The sequence below is a fragment of the Phalaenopsis equestris genome, unplaced genomic scaffold (assembly GCF_001263595.1).
Source record: "Phalaenopsis equestris unplaced genomic scaffold, ASM126359v1 Scaffold000572, whole genome shotgun sequence".
Taxonomy (NCBI): Eukaryota; Viridiplantae; Streptophyta; class Magnoliopsida; order Asparagales; family Orchidaceae; genus Phalaenopsis; species Phalaenopsis equestris.
The window spans coordinates 1,051,505-1,065,492 of NW_018165012.1; the positions used below are offsets into that span (position 1 = coordinate 1,051,505).

Sequence of the window (13,988 nt, forward strand, 5' to 3'; positions counted from 1 at the left end):
TATATATATATATATATATTATTATTACTTGAAATTATATTTTTACCTACTATAGTTATTTGTTAATGACCACATTAGTTATGTTTATCTGATGTTTAAGTACAAGTTTATTAGGCATGTGGTCCCCATTTGTTAGTATGTTTCCCCTCTTCGTTCCTGCCAGTGGAGGCAAAGGAGGTGAGGTGCCTCTTTATTTTTATTGAAATTATAGTATATTCTAGGTTTCCTATCTCTTGTTTGCCTGCTCTGTTCTTGGTTTTTGGTTTTTGATCCATCAGGTTCTACACTAGTTTGGTATCAGAGCCAACTACGACAGACAGCGACAAAACTTCACCATGGGACGATGATCATAGCTGGGACATTTTATGGGAGTCACAGGCGTGTCTCGAACAAAGGGTGGGCGACCTCGCCACCGACTTGCAGCTCTTTGTTATTGAGATGTGGCAAGGGCTTCAACTCCGTTGCAATGGGGTATCGACGATTCTGACAACCACACCGACGGTCATGGCACCCACGCCAATGACCAAGGAGACCACCAATAGCAATCACGGACGAAGGGCTACGCAGCAAAGTTATCCGCCTATGGGTCTAGATTATGGCCATATCGACGGAGAAAAGCTACACTAACGACCATCTCAATTCTCAGATTCCGAATCAGATGAAGAAGAGCTTCTCGAGGAAACTCCCAATCGCATTCAACTGGCTAGGGATTGTTTTTACAGCGATTATAAAGTAAGATTGATTTTCCTTACTTCGGTGGCCACCTTCATATCTAAGATTATTTGGCTTGGGAGCACACCGTAAAAGTCTTCTTTGAATATATGGATATTGATACAAAAAACAAGTGTGTTGCGTCACTTGTTAATTGAAAGGTGGAGCTGGGGCTTGGTGGCAGCAATTGATTCAATCTCGCAGGAGAAAGGAAACCCATCAAAAGTTGGGTTCGAATTGACGCAACTTCTGCGCAATCATTTCTCGTTTTTCAATTATGAACATATATTGTATGTGCAATTTTGAAGACGCGCCCAAGGAAACCGCTCTATCAGTGCTTACATCGAGGAATTTTATCGTCTTAGCGCCCTTAACGATCTATGTGAATCTTACCAGCAAATTGTGGCTCACTATATTGGAGGATTGAAGCAGGTTGTACAAGACAAATTGGAAATGAATGCTGTGTGGTCACTATCAAAAGCTGTAAACTATGCCTATAAGGCTTAACTTCAGATAAACAGAACCCCCCGTTCATTTATCAATAGAAAACCAGTTGTTGAATCTTTTATAGGGGTAATAACCGACCTCCTCAGAACTGTTGGTTATCCCCAGTACCTACACACAATTCAAGCGCCACATCAAGCGAAAGAGATGCTAAAGCAATCGGCAAAACAATGACGCATAGAGATAACTTATATCAACGACCGTGCCTCATGAAATGTTATAGATTTTTTCAACCCAGCCATCGATCTAATGATTGTCCAAATCGAAGACAAATTCAGCTAGCACAAATAGTGACAATAAATTTTCGGAGCATAATTCACTCAAGGGAGTTGAAGTGGAAGATATTCAAGCCGATGAAGAGGAAATCCTAAACTGTGTTTTGAGAGAATGCGCTACTCGCTTCGAGGCAACCTATTAATTCCAACGCGATGTTATCTTCTGAACTAAATGTACTATTGAAGGTAAAGTGTGTGATTTAATTGTTGACAGTGGTTGTACCGAGAATGTGATATCTAAATATGTCGTAAAAACACTCCAATTAAAGACCACCAAGCATCTCAAGCCTTACAAAATTAGTTGGATTAAAGGAGTCGTAGTTATGGTTACCTAAATGTGCAAAGCAACATTTATTATTGGGAAAAACCTTATTTGTGAAATCACATGTGACGTTATTTAGATGGATGCTTTTCACCTGATTTTGGACAAACCATGACAGTTCAATTTTGGGTGGTTGGTATGATGGCTGATCGAATACATACACTTTGAAATGGAATACAAGAAGATACAAGTGCTGCTATCTACACCATTTCAGACTAATAACACAACAGGGAAATCCCAAAATTCTGCATACTTGGTTGTTTCAGGTTCCCAATGGTTGACAGATTGCAACAAACATGATGTGGCATTGCAGTTTTATTGGCAAAACAAAATGCGGCCCCAAAACAGGTGCACCCTTTAGTTCAAGCCCTCATCCAGCAGTTTCCGAACATCACACCACTTGAGTTGCCTGATCAATTACCTCCTTTAAGAGCCGTTCAAAATCATATTGATCTAGTTTCTAGATCCAACTTACCGAACCTCGTCCACTACCGCATGAGCCCCAAGGAACACTTGAAACTGCAAGAGATTGTAGAAGATTTATTACAAAAGAATTTCATCCTCCATACCTTGAGTCCTTGTGCTATGCTGGCATTGATTGTGCCTAAAAAAGAAGACTCCTGGAGGATGTGCATAGACAACCGCACCATAAACAAAATCATGGTAAAATTTCGATTCCCGATGCCTCATATGGAAGAATTACTGGATAAGCTTGCAGGAGCTGCCGTTTTCTCATAGTTAGACTTGAGGAGTAGTTACCACCAAATTCGCATCCGTCCAGATGATAAATGGAAAACGACATTCTAAACCATGGAAGGGTTATAGGAATGACATGGTTTGTGCAACGCATCTAGTACTTTTAGAAGGCCGCTACATGAAGTTTTGAAGCCATTTATTGTTCAGTGTTGTATCGTCTATTTTGATGATATTCTTGTGTGCAATTCTTTGGAAGAACACATAAAACTCTTTAGGTTGTCGTTCTTCACTCTTTGAGATCATAAAAAATTCCTGAACTTGGATAAGTATGAATTCGCCTTAAATGAAGTTCATTTTCTAGGCTTCATCATTAGCCAAGCAGGTGTGAAAGTGGATCCAAAGAAGGTAGAGGCTATTCAGTCTTGGCCAACACCCAAGTATATTACAAAAGTTCGTAATTTTCATGGACTTGTCAACTTTTACAAGCGCTTTATAAGGAATTTTATTAGCATCGCTTCACCTTTAACGATTGCATTAAATAGAAAAGTTTTTATTTGGGCCAAGAACAACAAGAGAGTTTTTAAAATTGAAGAAGCATTTAAGTTCATCTCCTATATTGGGGATACCAAAGATTGACAAACCATTTCAGTTCGAAACTGATGCATCGGCCGGAGGAATAGGCGTCGTTCTGCCACAAGAAGGAAAAACAATGGAATTCTCTAGTGAACAACTGAGCATTACACATCAAAAGTGGTTTACATATGTACAGGAACTATATGCGGTCTTTCGGGCTCTAAAGAATTAGGAACATTTTCTATCAGGACCTCATCATATTTAGTGATCTTAGCCCTTACAGTTCTTACAAGCTCAAAAAACTCTCAATCAGATGCATGTACGATGTGTTATGGTCCTCTAGAATTTCAGTTTTGTGGTGAAGCACCGTGCCGGTCACACCAACCGTGTAGCCGATGCCTTAAGCCGTAGAGCAAGCTTGTTAGTTATTGTCCAAGCTAGCATCATGGGTATGGAGAGCCTACGAGAGTTATATTATGACTATGAAGATTTCTTCCTTGCATGGCTGCATTGCAAGCAACATATTTCTCAAGGAGATTATTCTATTTAGCAAGTTTATTTTTCATGAGCAACCAATTGTGTGTAACTAACACATCTCTCTGACAACAAATTATTCAAAGCTGTCATGGAGGAGGATTGGCAGCTCATGTGGGTAGGGATCGAACATTAAAACTAGTGCAATCTAAATTCTTTTGGTCTAAACCGAGAAGAGATTCACAGATTTGTGGAAAAATGCTCCTTATGTCATCATTATAAGGCTGCGAGTCAGAATACTGGCCTTTATTTGCCACTACTTATTCCAGATTCTATTTGGGAGGATCTTAGCATAGATTTTATATTGGTTACCTCACACTAAACGCGAATTTGATTTCGTAATGGTAGCTTTTTGATCGCTTTTCCAAAATGGCTCATTTTGTGGTATGCAAGAAGACTTATGTTACTAATTTTTTTTTTAAAAAAGAGATTGCACACCTTCATGGCATCCCAAGGAGTATTACATCTGATCATGATGTTGAGTTCATAAGTTGTTTCTGGAGGGAATTGTGGAAACAATTCAAGACGGATCTCCGATTGAGCTCCATTGCCTATTTAGTGTCATATTTTCTCCATTGCGTCCTATTTAGTGTCATATTTAGATGAGAAATTACCCATAAAAAAAGAAAATTGGAAGGTAATTAACCTAGTAAACTAAAATCCATTCAACGCTTTAAAACTTTTTCTGCTAAGAACATTGTGGTTAGTGGACTGCACTTGAAAGGAAGACTAAAGGTGGATTGCCAAGGTGGCTGAGGACATGTTTAGTGGCTGAAATGGCTGAATCGAGTTGAGAATTTGATACGCTGTTTCAAAGATTTCCACAAAGATTCCTAAACCAACCAATGTTGCAAAGAATTTTCTTGGATAATTGGTCATTAATAGCAATAACCTAAACAAGTACAATTTTTTTAAAATTATAATAGAACTTTCAATTTTTTCCATGTTTTGCTATCTCCTTTTTGAGAAACTTTGACTCATATATGTAATTGAGATGCGCTTGCCTTATTCCATCTTTTAGTCACTTTTGACGGCAAATAGTTAAAGGGGTCCAATTCTTATATATTTACATATCTAACACCTAAACTTTCATATTGAGATACATGCCAATAAAATTTTTGGCATCACAAATAAAATTCCACTGTCACTAACTTTTAAAAATGAAATACACTGTTTAATGCATATGAAGTTTTAGTACTAAAGCGTTATAAATTTAAATATCAAATTTTAGTGTTAGATATCTAAATACATAAGGATTGTGCGGTATGTATGTAAATTTCTCATAGTGAAATTACTGTTTTTTTTCTTGTGACCTTGGTCTTTTTGAATGATTAATGTGTGGAAATTCTTCTGTGGAGATTGTTTTAGTATTATTCATTGTGATTTTTGTTCGTGGGTGCAATTGTTATTGTGCATTACTTATTCTCGCAGCCTTTTATTCTTGTGAATGTCTCTGAATTTTTTTTTTGTCATCAAGTAGAGTCTTCTTTGTTGCGCTTTTCTGTCATTAAGTACAATCTTCTTTGTTGTGCTTAACTTTGATGCCTGATTATTATCTTGCAGTTCTGCCAAGCACTTTCAGTGGCAGTTTGTCCACAAGCCGAGTCACCCGGCTGTCTTGTCCCACATTTACTACATCTCGACAGCTATTTCAGAGATAAGTCCCATTGGCACTGGCCCTTCGGAGATAAGATGCATGTATTGGGCTGCTTAATGCTGCAAAGCTTATTTAAAAGTTCAAATGTAAGCTGCTTGCAACTATTTTTGGCAATCTTTTTTTCAATTTGGGTTCAACAATCTAAATTGATTATCCATTACTTGTTTTGAGATTTTAAAATCTTAGTAAGAGGAAATTATTTGAATGATAATATTTTTTATATGACGCATTAGTTAGGAATAATGAACAACTCCCGAGGTGAATTTGAAACAATTATGACATTGACCAATATTGGACATTACTACTATGTTAGGAATGTACTCTGCCTCCATTGTGGGATTATTCTTTAATCTTGCATGGATTTTAAGAAAATCTCCTGACATAAGAGTCCTTTAATCAGCCATCACTCCCCTCTTAATTGAAAGCTTTTTAACACCATAATGCATGGTGCACATGGAGGCTATCTTAGGTAAGCGGAGCTTGTGTGATAGTCATCCATTCTTGAATGCTGCTTGATGATGATTGAATTAGCTGAGATATGTGTCGTAAACTGCAAATCATCAGCTCTTTTATCATTTATTAAGATCAAGTAGAACACTAGGGCCCAATTGAGCCTCATATACCAATGAATGGGCACCCATCAACCCAAAAGCTTAGCTATATAAATAAGGACCACTTTTAATATATTAGGAATTTAATTTTTACTTTTACTTCCTGCGTGGGATTAATATCTATTTTCTAGGGGTTTTTAGCATGTAGTTACATGCTAAACAAATGGATTTAATTAAGTTTTCATTTACATGTGGTTTTTTGGTCATGATTATGCTTTCCTTTGGTTCGTCAATAGCCACTATGAAGACTCTCATCAAGGCTTTGTTTGGCACGCCTTGTACTTCGTTAATTTCTGTTATGCTTTTCAACCACAGTTTTCTTTTAAGCCATAATTTTTGAAGAATATGAAAAACTGTTATCTTAATATACACTGCTTTTTATTGACCGCTTTTCCTATCATGAAAAATGTTAAGAATGTTGTCTTAATATACACTGCTTTTTATTGACCGCTTTTCCTATCATGAAAAATGTTAAGAATGTTGTCCTAAACAAAATCTAAATGTATTGTAACTTAGCATTCATAAGCAACTATTTTTATATTTGAGGTAGGTTCTCAACAGAAGTATGCAATGATCAAAATCTACTAATTTGTCAGATGATGCCTAAAAGGTTTGACTTCAAAATAAAATAGGCCCCTTAATATCCTTTCTATACCAATTGGCTTGAGCTTTGGGTTTGGTGGATATTCATCCATTGACATAGCGGGTTCAATTGCACCTCATGTATTCTATCCTCCTAACACTAAGGCTCGTAGTTGGCTTTTTCTCTTTTAAGTTTTCCTGCACTTGTACCCTAAATAAATTGGTAAATTATAGTGGAGCGGTTAATCATATTCTGTTTGTGAAGATGCTTTAATCATATTTTTAATTTTTAAGTTCAATTGAAGCCAAAGCTTATTGGCATCCATAAGGTTTTTTTGACGAGTATTTCACTTCAATGATGAGATGTTGATTTTCTTTCTTGGCATGCTAGAGCTTAAAATGTCTTTCCCAGTGTCTTTCTCAAGAAAGTCTGAGCCTAAATGTCTTTCTTGGCATGCTAGAGCTTAAAATGGCGCAATTCTGAGACTTACTAAAATTTTTTTTCATTATGCTTGTTCAGTTGAAGGTAAACATTTTGTAGTGTTCCCGAGTATTTGAAATTCTACAAGGCCAAAGTTTGTAGCCTTATATTGTGTAGCTGTTGCAACATATGGTTTTTAAAAAATAGAATCATCATTAATTAGTATTTTCCAAGTATATTGGGTCTATATTTTGCTTTTTCATTTTTGGTTTATTTTTATTAAGCGTTCTTTGAGTGTTAAATCGTCATATTCAACAACTTCTTGTTATAACATCTTAGGTCTACTCTACCCACTTTTTCTTAATCAGTTTATATTAATTTTATCAACTCATCTAACAGTTGTATACTCTACTCTTTGTTATACATATCCAAATCGCTTGAGAGCCATACATCTTATTTTTCAGTGGATGTCATTCCAACCTTTTATTTTTAATTTTCTTTTGCTCCAACTTTTTATTTAATGTAATCATTTCTTTTTTTTAATTATAGCTTTGACACAAATCAATTGAATCGTTCTCATTTTTTGTGTCGCTTAATTTAAATATCAACGATTTTTTAACAGTTTAACAGTTAGATTCATATAACTTCATTGACTTAAATTATGCAACAACAATATCAACGACCCTTTATCCCACTAAGTGGGGTTGGCTACATTAATCTTTTTTCTCTATTATGTCCTATTGAGTACCCTGTCATATTTTCATTTAATTCTAATATAATAAGATCATTTTTTATACTATATGCCCAAATACTTTTAGGTTTACCTGTGCATTTCTTAACATAAGTTGAATCTAAAATATCTACTCTCCTAACCATATCATTAGTGGTCAACGCATACCAAAAATTTTATGCTAGTTGTCAATTACCTAATGCAACCCTCCACTTTTCCCATCTAAGTCTTAGGGCTCAGCAATGGTAGTGGTATCGACTTAAATTATGATTTTATAAAAGATATTTTTAAGCTTTTGACATCTTCTTTTATACAAAACACACGACAAACTTCTCCATTTTTTTATATAATTTTAGCCCTAGTATAAGAGATCCAGAATTCCTAAACCTATCACATGTAGGTATCATCTTATGTTTTAATATATGAATAATAATCGTTAACATCATATTTAAATGTCGATGCTAGCTAGCTTTCTGAAGTTTTTTTGACATTGTTGTCATTCTCGTGTGATTGCATCTCTTATACTTTAATGGAAAAATACAAAAATGAAAAAAATAAAATACTCACCGATAGTACATATCATAAATATAGTCCTTGTTTTACTAATTTTAAAGTTTTTATATATTGAACATATTTTGCATTGTTTCTATTTTTTTCTTGTTTTAGGATGTATTATTGATTAGAATTATATGAAATGCAAAAACCATACAACAGATCTTACATTAAATCTTATTTATAAGCACCCCCCTAACCAATACGAACAAATATGGAATCAATGGTTATCATTGATATAAACTTACTATGATTGAAAATTATTAGGTCACTTCAGTATTCCATCATATATCCATATATCTATATATATATATATATGCAAATGCAAATTTTCAATCTTAAAGAAAGTAGACCAAGTTAATTCCACTTTTACTCAAATCATATGCGTCATCAAGGTTAATAAAATTTATATGAAGATACTTTTTTTAAACTATTAACTTCTATATTAATTCTCTTAACATAAAATATTGCTTACATAATTGATCATTCTGACATGAAATTAAATTAATTCACAGAAGTGTATGATTAAGAGGGTTTTTTTTGCTGCATTTATTTTCATTTTCTGCTTTTTATCAGCTCTCCAATGAGTGCAAAATTGCTATCATTATTTATTTGGCTATCTTAAGAAGAATGATGACTCACTTTGCCCGGATCCAAATACTATTTTAGATTATGTTAATATTTAGTTTCGTGTAACTTGATGTGCATGATAGATAGTTTTGAGAGTTTGAGATGCGATAGAAATCATTGAAAATCAATTAAATTTTGCTAGTGTTCTTATTGATGCATTTTAATGATTTAATCTGAGTCTAAAATTTTAATTATGCTTTTTTTATAGTCTGCAATAAGGCCTTATATTGAGAGTATAACCTGTATGGAAGCTGTTCATATATTGGAAACTGCTAAAGATGTTGGAGGTTGTCATGTTCTCGAGGCATTTCTTTGTTCAAATGCTTCCGCAAAGCAAAAATTCAAAGTTACTACCAAGTAAGGCTTTTTTTGTCATTTATTTACTTTTTTGTCATATATTTAATTATATAGTATCTCAAAATGATTTTAGAATTGTTATGTATGTGTCTCGTTTCTATTTGGGATTATTGCCAACTTAACTTATTAGAAAATTTCTAAGGCATTGATTTTTAAAAGTTTTATTCTACCATTATTTATTAATTTGAATTTTCAGAGGCGTTACTTTAACCATGAAATGAACACTTAATGCAGTGGACAATGTAAATAGACTAAGATTTATCCGTCAATGTTCAACTATAGTGACATTATTGCACTGAATTCTGTTGTAAAAAGAGGCTTTTGAAATGGAGGAATTGACTTTCTGGATCGTTACGGTCCTCTAAAAAGCGAAACATGCACATGAAAGTGCAAAGATGCGGTGATGTTTTTATGGTTTGCATGTATTGCTCCACATTTCAACGCATAGAACATGTTTAACTCTCGTGACTTGTGAGCCTGAGTCGGGAGCAGTTTGTTTTGTCAATTGAAGGGATTTTAGGGTGAAGTTGGTATAGATTTTATAGTGTTGTTGCCACAACAAGCGTGATGCACATTTTTCAATTAACAACAGGCTTTGCATCTTGCATTATTTTTAGGTCTTCTCATCCTTGTTGTAGTTGTAGATGTCATGTCATATGCCCGATCGGTTGCAACAAAGACTATAGGCAGCCACAAACACAATAGGAAATTGGACATGACAGATACATCGTGATAAAGATAGCCTCCGTGTGCAGGACATGCAAAACACATGCATAGTCTTTTATTTTAAGTCCTTGGTGTTTTTTAACCCCATTTTTATATCTTGTAGACCTCTTTTACTTTTGTGAAATTTTATTCAATTATTCACATTGATTTTTCTTAAAGGTACGCAGATGGCACATCTCAATTTTAATTAATTTTTAATGTGATTGCTAGCTGGTAATGCTATTCCATGTTAATATTTGACTTAAAAATATCATTGATCATTTAATAATTATGATTTGTATAGATGTTGTTAAATATCATAATACCATCTAATTTCCTTATGATGTGTGTGCTTTAATTAATTGTGCCTCAAAATGATCAAACCCCTTTGTGTGTCACACTACATTTTGTGCTTTGGCAATCTTAGCAGTGATGCTTTGAAGGTGATTAAGGGTCTGTTGGGGCAGCTTGTGCGTTTCAGGATAAGGATAAGCTGCTTATCCTGAAATGTGGCCCGCGGGCCGGCCGCGGGGGTTGACCTGCGGCCTGCGTTTAGTGTAAAAACCCAAACACAGTTTTGGATAAACTGGCGAAACGCGCGAACCAAACAGTACAACGACGTTTTGAAAACGCCGGCTGCACTTATAAGCTGCCCCAAACGGACCCTAAATCTGCAACAGTGGATACATCTTTGGGAATTGTTTGGTGGTGATAATGAGTTGATGGTAAATCTATAAATGCTGATTTGGAAACTAGATTCCATGGTTCCGTCTTCTCGGGTCTTCGTGATCCCTAATCTACTTAGTTAGACGAGGTAGTCGACCGAATCTGACAAAAGAATTCTTGTCAGCAGTCATAGATTGCGTTGTCCAAGAGATCCTTGTAGACCTAGGATATATAGTTCTGTAAGGGGGTAAATTTAAGTCGACCTTAGCTGACAAAAAATTTTGTTCGAATCAATTGTATCTTTATGATTCATAACTCAAAGGATAGAAAGTCATTGGTGGAACATACTAGCTGCGGTCGTGACCGTAATATAGTAGTGTCATTTGGCGGCAACTGTCCAGTCAGAAGGCTCTAATCGTAACCGTTATTTTGTGTTGTCATTTGGTGGCAGAACCAAGCGGACGGAGGACTCGGGCCATGTCCATCTAGGCATGTGATTTCTTTGATTATGAATATAGAATTGTATTTGATATGACATTCACTATTTGTCAGCTGAAGTCAATAAAAAAATTGTCACCATTAACAGATTGTTGAGTTTTCTTTTAGCATTTAAGTGATTGAATTTTAGCTTGTATTTTAGTTGATTATTTTGAAAATTATGATTTAAAAGTTTGACTCACTCCGGTTGAAATCTTCAATCAACATGGTCATCATCAGATACTTAAGCATTTTAAATTAAAGACGATCCATGACTGCTTTTTTGATTCAATGCATTAAAGCGAGATTCAGAAAAAAGGGAGTTTACGTACATACAATACAATTCTTATATATTTGCATGTCTACATCTAAACTTTGATATTTACTTATATATAGTACCATAGTATCATAATCACATCAGAACATATACACTACAACATGTCTTTCATTTTAGAAAAACTAATATTAATCGCATCTTTTATGTGATTTTAAAGATTTGTGTGATATAATTAAATAATAAAATTTAGATGTTAAATATGTAAATACAAAGGATTTATGTGACATGTATGTAAATTCCCCTTCAAAAACTATTATGATGTTAAACTTATACTCCTTTCCCTGTTTTATTTAATTATTCTGCTGTACTCATCCTCCGTTTTTCCTTTGTTTTATGTTATGAAAGATTGAAAGGTTATTTTGGAGAGCTTTCAATCCACCCTTCTGGCTCTTTTATTGTTGAGAAGTGCTTTGCAGCTAGCAATATCTCCATGAGAGAGACAATAGCAGCAGAGGTGCTGGATGTGCAGCCCGAGCTGTCCAAGACAAAGCATGGGCCCCATTTATTGAGGAAGCTAGATATTGAAGGGCAAGCACATTATCCTTTCCATTCTTAAACATTTTTTTCTTGTAATTTTTATTTTTATATTGGATTCGGATCATTTTCGGTATGTCACCCTATTGCTTTCATCATAATACCACCCCACCCCCACTCTCTCCTAAAGGATAGAGAAACAAAAGAATTTAGTATTCCTGCATTTATATTTGGGAAATTTACATAAGTAGCACACAATTCTTTCATATTTACATATGTATGTGTACGTCATTTTTAAAAACTGATGATAGTGCTATTTTTATGTGATATTAAATATTTGAGTGTAATGTGTGTAAATATAAAATTAGGTGTGACATGCAAGTACATAGGAATTGTGTGCTTTTTATGTAACAGGTTTACATACATACCACTCAATTCTTACATATTTACATATCTAATTCATAAACTTCAATATATATATATATATATATGCAGTGCAGAAGCCTTGGCCACTTGGTTGGTAGGGTTCTCTGTAGTCCCCTCAGGTCAAGAGTTCGAATCCCCGTGGCGCGGTGGTCCTCAAACCAGCACATGACACGGTCGTTGACCCCTTCGGGGCTTAGCGCAAGGGAATCGGTATTTAGGCCTCCGCCAAATACTAATTCTTTCTAATAAGGTCCTTTCCTATTACGAAGAGGTGTATTTCACTACCTAAAATTTAAAATAATGGTATTTGTGATGTGATATGAAAGATTTGGGTGGTATAAATGTAGAAAACAAAGTCTGCTAGATATCTAAATACATAAGAATTGGGTGGCATGCATGTACATGCCCCTTATAATTTCTGCTACTCATGCAATAGAAAATTATTTAGTTCTTCTCTGTACTGAGTTTGTGTATGGTTGTGATGACTTGCTTGTAAGTTAAAACATAGAATTCTCTTCTTCTACTTGCAGGTTTGGTAGAAATCCCGAGCAGTGGAAATCGAGCCAACAATCAAAAGCAGCCGCCTATCGAGACTTCCTCGCCGCATTCGGAGATGCCGATCAAGCTGCAATAGCTCCAGAATCTTCCCCTAAACCTTCCAAAATGAAGCGTAAAAGGCAAGAAATGATAACCGGACAAGCGAATTCAAGCATAGAAAACCATCCAAATCCAACATCTCTGCGGTCAGGTAATGACAACAAGAGACGAAGCTCTTCGAGTTCCCAGGCCATCAAGTTTCTATCTAGAAAGAGTTTCGCATCGAATAATAGCATGAAAGCTAGACCAGCCATGCAATCCAACAAGACGAAATCATCGACTTACGAGCTTGCTGATCTCGCTCTCAAATCCAAGCTTAGTCAAGGTGACCTTCAGAAGCTGTTTGATCCAAAAACTTTGGGCAGCGAAAAACAAAATGGAATCCCTTTTCTAAGGAAACATAATAGGTAACTCATCCTAATTTATGTTTTGTTTTTCGAGCTATTTAGGCATGACAACAGAAGCAGCAATGAGCATTTTTTATGTAATGTATTTTTCTTTCTTTCAACTTGGTAATCTGCTAGGCTGTATTACAATTTTTTTTTTATTATTAAGATAAGTTTTAAAAAGAAAAGTGGAGAGTTGCGTTAGGTAGCCGACAACCAGCTTTTTTTTTTTTTGCCGAAAAGTCCTTAACATTGAATCTTTTAAATCATTGACCTCTTTTAGTGAGATAAAGACTTGTTGTTGTTGTTGTTGTTGTTGTTGTTGTTGTTGCTGCTGCTTATTCAGACTTGTTTTAAAGTCATTGGATTTCCTTTGAATTTAGTGTAATGCAAACTTTGTTTTCCTTGTTTTTTCATGTTTTTGCGGTTATCTCAAATGTTAATCTAGTAATTTTGAAGCTCATTTTGATTAAAATTTGTTTCATTTAGCCTTGATACAGTAGTGTTGATTTGTCAGCAATTAATTCCCCTATCTAAATTAAAATGGGAGGAATGCACAGCCATTTTAATTTTCTTAAGCCTGCCTAACAGACAAGTTTATGTTATGCATATCGGTAGGCTTTATAAATGTTAGGCATTCTCAGTCAAAACTATTCATTTAGTTGGTCTGAAACGTTTTTCATAAGAATTTTTTGGTGAGTCTCTACCTGCTTTGTGACCTGTTATTGTTATTTTTGGGAAGATTTACCTGCATACCTCTCAATT

The 13,988-nt window shown here is 35.0% G+C and overlaps 1 protein-coding gene across 1 annotated transcript in view; it reads left to right on the forward strand.

Annotated features, from left to right (window-relative positions):
• LOC110029419 (pumilio homolog 23) overlaps positions 1–13,459 on the forward strand; it is a 21,055-nt gene extending 7,596 nt beyond the window's left edge. Inside the window, exons 8-11 of the mRNA XM_020731702.1 lie at positions 5,179–5,358; positions 9,007–9,155; positions 11,686–11,868; positions 12,771–13,459. Coding sequence (XP_020587361.1) covers positions 5,179–5,358; positions 9,007–9,155; positions 11,686–11,868; positions 12,771–13,248 — 990 coding nt within the window. The 3' untranslated portion in view covers positions 13,249–13,459. The remainder of the gene's footprint in view (positions 1–5,178; positions 5,359–9,006; positions 9,156–11,685; positions 11,869–12,770) is intronic.
• The last annotated feature ends 529 nt before the right edge of the window (positions 13,460–13,988 follow it).